The sequence below is a fragment of the Suricata suricatta genome, chromosome 3 (genome assembly GCF_006229205.1).
Source record: "Suricata suricatta isolate VVHF042 chromosome 3, meerkat_22Aug2017_6uvM2_HiC, whole genome shotgun sequence".
NCBI classification, from domain to species: domain Eukaryota; kingdom Metazoa; phylum Chordata; class Mammalia; order Carnivora; family Herpestidae; genus Suricata; species Suricata suricatta.
In genome coordinates, this window is record NC_043702.1 from 60,852,245 (window position 1) to 60,864,660 (window position 12,416).

Sequence of the window (12,416 nt, forward strand, 5' to 3'; positions counted from 1 at the left end):
CTGAAATGTCATGAGAGTAGTTATTTCTGCTCTTTAATTCCTAAGACTCTTTTTCTTTCTTCAGATTACAAATGAAGCTCTCAGTAACATCCGCACTATTGCTGGAATTGGAAAAGAGAGGCAGTTCACTGAAGCATTTGAGATGGAGCTGGAGAAGCCGTTCAAGACCGCCTTACGAAAAGCAAATGTTTATGGATTCTGCTATGGTTTATCCCAGTGCATAGTGTTTGTCGCTAACTCTGCTTCCTACAGATATGGAGGTTACTTAATCCCCAATGAGGGGCTCCATTTCAGCTATGTGTTCAGGTGAGGACGATCATGCCAAGGTCGTAAAAGGTGGACGCTCTAGGGAGGAACAGCCTGGTTCTATCAATCAGCTTTTGCTGCTCAACAAACCATACCAAATTTGATATCTTAAATAGTTGAGACTGATTATTTCTCAAGACTCTGTGGGCTGTCGGGGCAGTTCTTCGGGACTGGACTGATTCATTCAGGCTTCTGAGTGGACTTCTGTCTCTACCTGGCCTCTCTAACAGGTTGGCTTGTTTTCTTCATTTTATGGTCTCAGTGCTCCAAGTACAACAAAGCAGAGTAAGCCCCAATGCTCAAGGTGAAACACTTTTCAAGTCTCTGTGTACATCCCATTTTCTAGTATCTGTGGCCAAGGAAAGTCATACAACCAATCCCCAATTTAAAGAAAGAGAATGGAATCTACCTTTCAAATATAGGATCTGATTGTGTTTCTCCTTTATTTTCACACTGTTGTCACACACACACACACTTCTGATCACTGATTGGATGTCCTACACTTCAACTTAATTCTGACAGCATCTACTTGGAGACAGCATCAGATCCCACAGCCTAATGACTCAGTCCTGCAAGACTGCCCTAACCACCTCCTTCAGACTCCTCAGACACCCTACCTTTCCCTGGAGGTGAGAGGCAGGGATAGGACTGAAAGTTCTAACCCTCTAGTTGTCTGATTGCCCCTCCCCTCCCCACCACTGCACAAGCCCCCATCCCTAGATTAATAGGGGCCTTCCAAAGGCACTTCATTAACATAACAAAAGACACCTTGATTGCTCTCAAAATTTAGGAACTTCCAAGTTAACAGCTCTGTGCCAGGAATAGGAGCCAAAAACCAAATACACGTTTCTTACTATAAATCACAATATCACAGAGGAGTAAAAAAGTCATATTGTAAAGAGATGTGTACAGAGTTATAGGATGAATGAACCATTGATACAGTTTATTATACTGCTTAATGCTGAGAAATCTAGAGGTCTTGGATCAGATGGTTCATAGAATCGTCTTATTGGAACCCTACTTCTTGAAAGGAGGGCGTATCTCCAGCTAAATCCTTCTTGGTAGAGACAGCAAAGGCCAGGACAGGGGAATTATGTTCCTTTCTTATAGTTCAAGCCTGCTCTACTGAAAAGATTAACTTTGAGTCCAGCCTCTCACATTTCTAGAGGTGAGAGCCGAAGTGTGTCAGGGTACCAAAGGATGGGGTGCTCATGTATGTGGGTGCAGTGTGGTGTTAGAGGGATGGGGGAGGGGTCTGAGAAAGCCTTGGAGGACATTGGGAAAAGTGGTCCCAATAGAAAGCTGTCTTTGGGGTTTGTCCTCAAGCAATGAGTTCTGTCTTCTTGCCTTCTATCTTTTAGAAATACGGAAGAAATTTTTTCTCCCACACTACTATACCCACTCCAATCAGGAAAGCTTCTTTTCTAAATTTTTGCATATTGAGAGCTATTAACCCAAATCAGAAAACACAGACTGTTGACTTATTAGTTTATGTCAGATATTTGAAGACTAATTTGCCAATATATAAAAACTGGGAAACTATAAAAAATTCACAACTTCTGCCTTCTCTTTTAAAAAGCTCTCTCAAACTCTCCCTCTCTCCCCCACTTGCTCTCTCTCTTTCTCTCTTTCAAAAATAAATAAACATTAAAAAAATGTAAAAACTGGAAGATAACCTTCCATCGTTTCCCATTTTATTCCAGGTGATTTTCATTGCTTTAACCTTTGGGCTGGGCTCCTGGAGATGACTGGGTTTGCACATCTGGCCTAAAAGAATTCCTGCTTATGAACTGAGCAGTTCGTAAGGCACAAACGCAGTGCCCTCTGCCACCCTTGAGGCAGGCCTCCGTACGTGGGGATGCAGGAGGTCAGCTTTGGAGGATGCCGCTCGCACCAGCATCTATGCGGCACCAGAGTTCTCTCTCACCATATTTATCTCTCACCTTATTTATTCCTTCACCCATTTCCTCATCAATTTTGCACATGTTGAATATAGTTAGAAATTGGGAGGACTACTGTAGAAGCAAACAGACAATTATATCTTTCTCATGGTGTCTGAAGCATGAATGACATGCATGTTTGGTACAGAATGATGCTTATGTCACTATCAACTTTTACACACTTATTAGAGATTTAAAAAAGTTAGCTTTGTAAGAACTCAACCCAATTTGATGGACTTTCAAGCCCCTGCCCTTGTTTTTTAAAAATTTTCAGGAAGTTTTTTTTTCCCAAACTTTTGAAAAAGAGGCCATTGTAGCTAACACAGGGTTTGGAGGTGTGAATCCCCCTTGCTCAATTCTCCCCTCACCATTTTTACATAGAACACATTGGAAAATGACAAGTGTCTCCAAGCCTCCATTCCCAACAAGTCTAAGGTGACCTGCTCAAGGCTGCTCAGTTCTTCCCTAGTAGAACCGGGGCCAGGCCCGCAGACATCTGCCTCTTAGGCCGCCACACCAACTGTGTCACACTCTACCTGGGTGTCTGTCCAATTACAGGGTGATCTCTTCAGTTGTGCTAAGTGCAACAGCTCTTGGAAGAGCCTCCGCTTACACCCCTAGTTATGCCAAAGCTAAAATATCAGCTGCACGCTTTTTTCAACTGCTGGACCGACAACCCCCAATTAACGTGTACAGTGGTGCAGGTGAAAAGTGGGTAAGTTCTGAGGGAATAGGAGGGTGGTAGGGGAGACTGTGCACGTGTGTGTGTGTGTGTGTGTGTGTGTGTGTGTGTGTAGAACGGCTAGTCATACAATTCTACTTAGCACTTTCCTCTAGTATATGGGTTCATTCATATGTACTCAGAATACAGACAATTCTATAAAAAAGATTTATAAGTGTAAAGGAATGATGTAAATTAGCATTAAAATTTATTCATAAATCTGGCGTTTGAATAGGGCAACGATTTCCAGTGAATGCTAAATTCTATATAGTATAAAGCACACTTAGTTCCAGAATGAATGAAGTTTTGAGACCTACCCAACCACCATGTTTTCTACTAATGTTCTGGTTATGGATTGTAGAAAAACCAGTCCTTCCTGTCTGATAATATTGATTTAATTCATGTTTATCTAGATTAATGTGGACTCCCACAAAACTAATTTGATACCAACAAAATATCTTTTCTTCTAATTGATAGTCCCAAAAGGTATTTTTTTTATCTTCCCTGACTATTTTTTAAAAATTAATGTTATTTATTTTTGAGAGAGAGTGTGCACACACGTGTGCGAGCAGGGGAGGGGCAGAGAGAGAGGGGGGGACACAGAATCCAAAGCAGGCTCCAGGCTCAGAGGCCCCCTCCCTAACTATTTTTTAATATTCCAGTGTGTTCAAGAAAGCAAAACAAAACTAAACCATAGTAAAGCTGAATTAAATTCAGAAATCTTTGTAAATTGGTCAAATGACCTGTTCCTCCTTCAGCTCAATAAAAGCTAAGCTTCTGTGTTATTAAATGTCTATCCATTTCTATAATTCATAATTCAGATAGTATAACTGAAGGTACCCACCTTTCCAATACATCCTCAAGTAACTTTCTGAGTCATTTGAAGTGTAATACTGTTATTCAAAATCTCCAGAGGAAGCAGAATATAAGGGTTTGGACAGTTACTGGCTTCTGTGATGAAATCATATCCGCTAGTTATTCTCTTCCATTCAGAATGAATGAGTGACAAGGAAATCCCTTTAGTTTAGAATGGGAATAAGAGGTCACGTGTCTTTAATTTCACTGCTCAAGCCTCCCTTTGTTCCATACCTGCTAGAATAAGGAATAGAATGCCATTTCATGAAGTGGCTGACTTTATACTTGGCACTGTGACAGCATGCAGTTGAGGGTTTCTTAAGCAAGGATTTACAACTCAAAGTTAGGTGCATTTTCAGTATTCTAGATTCTAGTAGGAGCAGGTATAACTCCAGTATTCCCATCCGCAGGACAACTTCCAAGGCCAGATTGACTTTGTTGACTGCAAATTTACATATCCTTCCCGACCAGATGTGCAAGTTCTGAATGGTCTCTCAGTATCAGTTGGTCCAGGCCAAACACTGGCATTTGTTGGAAGCAGTGGATGTGGCAAAAGCACCAGTATTCAGCTTTTAGAACGTTTCTATGATCCTGACCAAGGGAAGGTGGTAAGCAACTCAGATGCTTTTGAGAATTTATTTTCTGCAGAATATCTCCAACCCCTGAAAAGTGGTTTTCAAGATTACACCCTGCCAGACTCACTCTAACGTGCTTGCCGGGACACTTTCTCTTATGTATATTTTCTAATTCCGATTATTTGCTGGTTGACCTCATTCTACCTCACAATTTCTAATACCATATACTTCCTAGTTCCAGATGGCCTGATGACCAGTTAGACAAAGAAACTGGGCACACTGCAAAGCTGGAGATGAGTGTGTTTAACAGAAGCATTCGCTTACCCGTAAATGGAGCAGAATGTGCAAACAAATCAGGAAGCTAATGACCGGGAATGGAAAAAATGACTGGGGTGATAAGGAACGCAATGATAAATGAACAAGAGAGGAGATTTAGTATGAGAAATCTGAGACAATCCTTGCTTAAGAAGCTTAAGTCTAGATAATATAAAGAACTCAAATTGGTAGTTCTGTGCCATAAAGCTTTGGCAAGGATATTTGAAAAATGGGTGAATTGCTTTGTCACTTTTTTTCTGGAGTATTTCTTTTTTCTTTTCTTTTCTTTTCTTTTCTTTTCTTTTCTTTTCTTTTCTTTTCTTTCCTTTCCTTTCCTTTCCTTTCCTTTCCTTTCCTTTCCTTTCCTTTCCTTTATTTTCCCTTTTCTTTTCTTTCTTTCCAAATAATATATGCAGAGGAATACAAAATAAAGCAGCAAAATTTATAATAAAAAGCAACCTCCTATGCTACCCTTTTCACCGCTCCCTATTTCTCTGCTCAAAGAGAACTATTTTTAACTATTTGATATTTTTAGATCTTTCAATGATTACCTCAATGTCTCTAAATAATATGGTTATGCTGCTGTTTCATGATTTAACAAATTTAGACTCTCTATTGACTTACTCTTAAGAGATGAAAATTTAGCTTACCCTTAACACTTCTCCTCTTTTTAAAAATCTCCTCCCAATATAGATATATCACTTTAAAAAGTTTCTGTTTGTAAGTTTAATTAATATAATTCTGCTTCTTTTCTACCACCTACAAATAGCATCTCTTGAGTTCTCATTTCCTAAAATAAGATGAATAATTCTATTTTCACCTCTTCCTCCTTCCTTTTATTTCTCCAGTCCTAATAACTACACTTTTATATTATCAAAATGAAAAACACTAACATTCTGTTTATAACATTTATTATCTTTCATTCTAGGCTGACTCTAAAGTTAACAGTCAACTAACAACTTTAATTATATTATATAAATATTGTTCATCCTATTATCAAGTCGTGAGATGCATCAGCAATACCTTTTCTTTCTTGATCACTTTTCTGAAAGACTTTTTTTCTGGCATCCTCTGCCTTTATCAGATCTTTATATCCTTCCAATATCTCTATCCTGCTACCTTTTCTGAGGTACATGCTTCTTACTCTTATGCCTGCAGCTGCCGGGGCTAATTTCATCCTGTGCCTGGTGAATAGTTGTCACCCTGAGTTTCCTGCATGTTTCCTTGGATTAGATCCTTTATTTCCTCATTCCCCTATCTTCCTCTTTCTTGGGTTTGACTTTCATTTTGTTGGAGTGCATCCACTAGTAGTTTTCTAAGAAATGATTCAGAGGCATAAGTCTGAAAATGTTTTATTCTGCTCCACCAGTGATTTTTTAATACTAAGATTTTGAAATAAAGGCTTTTTTTGAATTCCCTGGGTGGTATAATCTTCACAGCGATGAGAACATGTCATTTTATGAAAAGAAATGCTGAGAAAAACCTGAAGGAGGCCACTAAAGATTCCCTTTCAAAAAGGAAAACAAAGAGATATTGGTAGAATCCAGGACATTATAAAAATAAGGAGTAAGAGTTGGTTATATATAATTTATAATCACTTTGTTATTAATTTTGGTTATAAAGGTTTTAATTTGTTTAAAAGTATGTAGTGATTGATAACCTAGAAAGCACATCGCACTGGGATCTGATCTCCACAAAAGAGGGGGTCTAGTTTCCTAAAATGTCAGACCATCCTGTCTGTCACCCCAGGTGACTGTGAACTATAAGACATTACAGGGACCCGAATCCTTCACATTTGATCTTTCCAACATTAGCATATACATTAAGTATATTTCTCTGAATGTGCTCAGTGCTTGTTCTGATCATAGGTAAGAAGCAATGCTCACGAAGAAATCAGTATGATTCCTTGAATTTCATAAACACAATATATTTTGTTATATCATTGTAATACATTTCTATAAACATTTTTCAAATATGAAGAAGTACCACGTTTTATGCAATTTTAAAAAATTGTCTTTGGGGTGCCTGGGCAGCTCAGTTGGTTAAGCCTCTGACTCTTGATTTTGGCTCAGGTCATGATCTCAGGGTTCTTGAGTTTGAGCCCCACTCTGTGCTGACAGCATGGTTCCTGCTTGGGATTCACTCGCTCTCTCTCTCTCACTCTCTCTCTCTCTCTCCCTCCCTCCTTCCCTCCCTCCCTCCTTCCCTCCCTCTCCCACTCCCTCTCTCCTTCCCTCTTTCCCTCTGCCTCTCTACTGTTCACATGTGCTCTCTTTCAAATATAAACTAATAAATATTATAAATAAATAGATTAAATAAATAAAAGATAAAAATTATCTATACTCTTAAGAAAGCTACCAAACACAACATTCAACATTTTCAACATTTAATTCCTGTGATATGTAGGACTGTGTTGGGCCCTGTGGCAGATTCTAAGAAGTACGAAGCATGTCTTCTGTCTTTTAGGAGTTTACCAGCTCATGTACAATAATTAGCAAGCCTCTCCAGTATTTAATTAGGTATTAAATTGTGCTTTTCAATCTATAAGTACTATGGAAAATGAGTAGAGGAAGATGAGCTAGGGCTAATGGTTGAGGAGTGCCTTACACTTTTTCCCCACTAGTGTTTGCTTTTTTTTATTGCCAAGAATTTATCTAAAATACAGTGTGTTCACACCATTTAACATAATCTTTTTCTGAAACCATAGGGCTAAACACTTTATAGTAGTATGTTAGACACACCGCACCTTTACTATTTTAAAGTTTTTAAGTGAAACAGCTCAAATGGTAGATATTTGAGTTCCTGCACTGAATTGCCTAGCTAGCTCATGAATTACTAGAAAATAGAGATTTTTAAACAATTGTTTTAATCTTTATTTATTTTTGAGAGAGACAGAGACAGAGCACGAGCTGGGGAGGGGCAGAAAGAGAGGGAGACACGGAATCCAAATCAGGCTCCAGGCTCTGAGCTGTCAGCACAGAGCCTGATGCAGGGCTCAAACCTAAGAACTGTGAGATTATGACTTGAGTTGAAGTTGGACATTTAACCGGCTGAGCCACAGAGGCACCCCTATTTTTTCTTTATATAGCAGACAAAACTCCCTAACATGGTGTCTTGAGGCAGAAAACTTAATATATGTTTGTTGATTGACCAGGTGAATCAATGTACTCCTTTCTTACTTGAGTCTATTATCTCACGTTAGTATCAGTAAAATCAAGGAAACAGGTTTAATTGTTATATTGGTCGATAGCCTTACATAGAAAAACTCGCTTTATAACCTGTGGAGTCTCAGAATTGAGCAATTGTTCATACTTGTAAAGGATGTGCTACACCCAAGTATAAAGGGAGATTTGTTTTTAACAAAATACTGTCCTGAGTGCCCTTCTCATTTCTACTACCTAAATCTTGGGAAAAAACAAAACCATAGTCGGGTCATAACTTTGACACCACTCTTGACAGATACCACCTCCGGAGGTCAAAGGCAACATAACTTATTTATAAGATTCCTGGGCTTTTTATCTCTCTAGTAAAACAATTATCTTGTATAATAGTACCTCTAGAAAATGAAGTTTCCTCGCTGCTGGAATTCTAAAACGTAATGCTCTGCTTGTCACCTCTATTGGCAGTTGATAGACGGGCATGACAGCAAAAAAGTAAATGTCCAGTTTCTCCGCTCAAACATCGGACTTGTTTCCCAGGAGCCAGTGCTGTTCGCCTGCAGCATAATGGACAACATCAAGTATGGGGACAACACCAAAGAAATTCCCATGGAAAAGGTCATTGAAGCTGCCAAGCAGGCCCAGCTGCATGACTTTGTCATGTCGCTCCCAGAGGTGAGTACCAGGTCACCTCCCTATGGGAGAGAGGGATGGAGAGAGGTAGAACAGCCAAAAAGTATTATGACTGTGGCTCAGGGAGGAGGTCAAAGGCAACATGGTTCCTTTCTTGGTGCCCTGGGGTTGTCTCTGTCTTTTAAGTAAAATAAATGGCCTTCACCAACACACTTTCAGTTTTGGAAAGTATTATATCGTCCAGTGCAAACAAAGGATGCCCTAGAACCTGTTGTACATAAAGAAGCACTACAGTGAGCTTAGTGTAGCATGGTGAGAAACAATCCTGAGATTTAGAACAGATAGAAGTTTGAATGCAAACTGTGCTGCGGACTAGCTGTGTAACTTGGGGACAATTACTTATTTTTTCTGAGACTCGATCATCTATAAAATACAAAAAAATACATGAAAATGAAGGAATACACATAATAGTCATTGTGCTGCTAGTATTCCTGTCATCCCCATAATTTCATTACTTGGCAGCACATACTGTGCTGGTGCGGTAAGTTACATCTGCCCCGATGCACCTCACTTTTCCAGAGCTAAGTTTGAATGTAGTACAATACTGACTCTGCCTTTTTACATCCACCTAGAGTTTCTTGGTGGTTGATCAAAGTAAATTAACACGTGGAAACTAAATTTTAGGAACCAAACTTTTAACCTTTTGCACCTCTTTTAAATGCCATTCTGAAATTACTCTTCTACAAGGGACTATGTTTACAAATTTTGCACTGTTTGTGATGGCTTTTTCCTTGTTTTATTGTTTTGTTTGTTTTTTCACAAAGGCTCTTAAGTCTTAGCTTGGTTCTAATCCTGGGTAGCTCAATCCATAAGCATGTGGAAATTACTATTTACTGTATCCTGAAAGAAAAGCGAAGTGTGTGTGGTCCCTGAAAGATTCATTTATTCTACAAATCTTTGTTGAGCACCTTCTCATTTCATGGGAGACAGCGGCTCACAGGCAGTTTATTGCCTCTTTCTCATATGGACTTAACCCATCATTCCTTCCACTGAGCATTTTTTCTCCATGAGGACAAAGCAGGCTGTCATGGGTCTCACTTGACAAGGTTAGCATTTGTCAGGAGGCTAGGGAAAGAAGGGGAGGAAACACACCTGTTGTGGAAGGCTGGGGAGAACAGTGGTCAAGGGCAAAATCTCAGGAACACGACACATGTGGATTTAGAGTTCACCTTCACTGCTTTCTACTTGTCTTTGCTCAATTTTCTTATCTGTCTGTGCCTAAGTTTTGTAATCTGTAAAGAGAGAGAAAATTATTTCTGTGAATGTTAAATGATCATCTGGCTAGTGTAGTTAACATGATGCCTATGCAGTGTAAATATTCTGTGAGTGTTAACTATTTATTGTGTAGCCATGCCAAGTATCTAGCTAGGGATTTTCCTTTATAATTTCAACAAATTTATGGACTAGTGATTAATATCTGCCTTTTCTAGCCAAGTTTGCTGCTCACAGAAATTTAAGTAATTTGATCATGCTCATAGAGCTAGTAGGAAGCATAGTAGGGATTTGTACCTACGCTTATAATCCAGAACAATGTCTCCTCAATAAGAGGATGGACCAGGAGACCTCTTAAAAGGCTCTTGCATTCATAGGATCATTCCATCTTGGAAAGTTCTTCTGAACAAGAGTTTGGAAATCCGGGAATCTCAAATCAGAAGTTCTGATAGACAGAAAGAAAGAAATTAAAAAATGCATACCTAAAATAAATGCAGAGGAGACACAAAATCCCCTAATTTCCCAACAAATGCCATATTTTTCTTATATTTGTAAATGGATTTTTTTACATCTCTTATAGAAGGATTCATTTATTATTCCCAATTTTAAAAAATAAAAATTGTTTAAATACACAGAGAGGTCATTAACATGCACTCAGTACAGCATAGGAGCAATGACTGTTTCTGCATCTCTAACTTACCATACTTTTTCCAGAAATATGAAACTAATGTTGGGCCCCAGGGGTCTCAACTATCTCGAGGGGAGAAACAGCGCATTGCTATTGCTCGGGCCATTGTACGAGACCCTAAAATCTTGCTACTAGATGAGGCTACTTCTGCCTTAGACACAGAAAGTGAAAAGGTATGTATTGATTTTCTAAAGTCTTAGATCATTACAAATGAGTCTTTTGCTGTAATATTTGCCCTTATAAAATGGCACCATTTTCAATTTTCTGACTCATTAACAGTATAAATGGCCAATACTTGGTGGAACAAAAAGACAGTAATCTAGAGGAAGTGATTCAAAATAGGAATGTTTCAAATAAAAAAGCATATTGTAACTTTAAAGTAAGAATTTTTGTTAAGATTCTCTAGGCTAGGTGATGCTTTCTCATGGGCAAGTAATTAGCTTTCTTAAATGAAGTAATCTAAGTCATCTAGACATCTAGGCATTTCCTATTTTATAATTTCAAAGTTACATAATGGAGCAGGGAGACAGCACACAACACAAAGTACAAGGTGGCATCTGGTGTGCAAGGAAGGAAATGCCATTGAACAAAACAAAATTATGAAATTTATAATTTATAAATTAACTCCTTAAAAATCAGGATTCATTTTGGAGAGAGCTAAAATGTCCTCAATGAAGAATACTATTGGTAATGACCACTTAACTGTTACCTTACCTAGTTTCTTTGGTTTCATTTTTGCAAACTAGACCATCAGGTATTGTAAAAGCACATTGTGACCTCATAGTTTGGTTCATTCTTGCTTTGCTGAAATGTCTCAGCCTGGAGAATGCAATTTAAATCATTGAGGGATTGCATTCAGCAAATGCTTACGTGATCCTTTCTTTTCTGTCAAGGCTTTGGGTTTAATCTCTGAGTATAGCAATGTCACTCAAGTAGTGTTAAGCAGAATTCTTGAGATGTTGGACCAGAGAACAAGCATGTGTCTCTGCATCAGCTTTCCACATTCTCTTTGCAGACGGTGCAGGTCGCCCTGGACAGAGCCAGAGAAGGTCGGACCTGCATTGTCATTGCTCATCGTTTGTCTACCATCCAAAACTCAGATATCATTGCTGTCATGTCCCAGGGGGTAGTGATTGAAAAAGGGACCCATGAAGAACTGATGGCCCAGAAAGGAGCCTACTACAAACTCGTCATCACAGGAGCCCCCATCAGTTGACCTGACTCAAAAACTTCATGTACAGATGATGCACCAATTACAGGAGTGCTGTGGGACTGTGGTTTTTTCTTTAAGGGAAAATGATAATACTTTACTTTTTCAGATATTGTCATACGTTGGGAATCCAAGCTAATTTCTAATGACTTTCAAAATAATTTAGTTTTAAATATCTGTATATAGAAAATGAAAGAAACTAGGGTTAGTGTGAGTGAAAATCCAATGTCAAACAGCTGCTTCGCCATCACCCAGTGGCTTCTCCATGCAGAAGCCTCTCCCAATTACTACATGGGAATTAGTGGAAGGCACAGAGTAAATGAGGCTTTGAATTCCTTGAGGGCAGAGGACTGTCCTATGCATTTTTGAAACTTCAGTGTACACAGAATTATAATAGGCCCTCAACAAATGTTTATCAAGCTGGACCAAGGTCATATGTGAGAAGAACAGGAAGACTGATGACCAACATGTTGGTTTCTTGCATATTCAAGATTCCTTTTTCTTTAAGGATGGGGATAGGAAAAGGAGGACTTTGATACTGTGGATGCTCTCAGGCTGGGAAAAGCAGGAAGGGACAAGTATTCACAGGGACTTACCAGGAAGGGGTGTTGATTTATAGATTCAGGGTGTAGTACGTAGGGCGCAAAGTCATTAGAATCTGCTAATGTGGCTTTTTTGTACAATTTTATGTGAAACTATAACAAAATAAAATGCACTATTTTTATTTCATGAACAGACTTGGG

The 12,416-nt window shown here is 38.9% G+C and overlaps 1 protein-coding gene across 1 annotated transcript in view; it reads left to right on the forward strand.

The window, feature by feature from the left end:
- ABCB11 (ATP binding cassette subfamily B member 11) overlaps nt 1-11,733 on the forward strand; it is an 87,474-nt gene extending 75,741 nt beyond the window's left edge. Inside the window, exons 23-28 of the mRNA XM_029934441.1 lie at nt 65-306; nt 2,805-2,961; nt 4,233-4,430; nt 8,339-8,545; nt 10,490-10,636; nt 11,479-11,733. Coding sequence (XP_029790301.1) covers nt 65-306; nt 2,805-2,961; nt 4,233-4,430; nt 8,339-8,545; nt 10,490-10,636; nt 11,479-11,679 — 1,152 coding nt within the window. The 3' untranslated portion in view covers nt 11,680-11,733. The remainder of the gene's footprint in view (nt 1-64; nt 307-2,804; nt 2,962-4,232; nt 4,431-8,338; nt 8,546-10,489; nt 10,637-11,478) is intronic.
- Nucleotides 11,734-12,416: the final 683 nt, after the last annotated feature.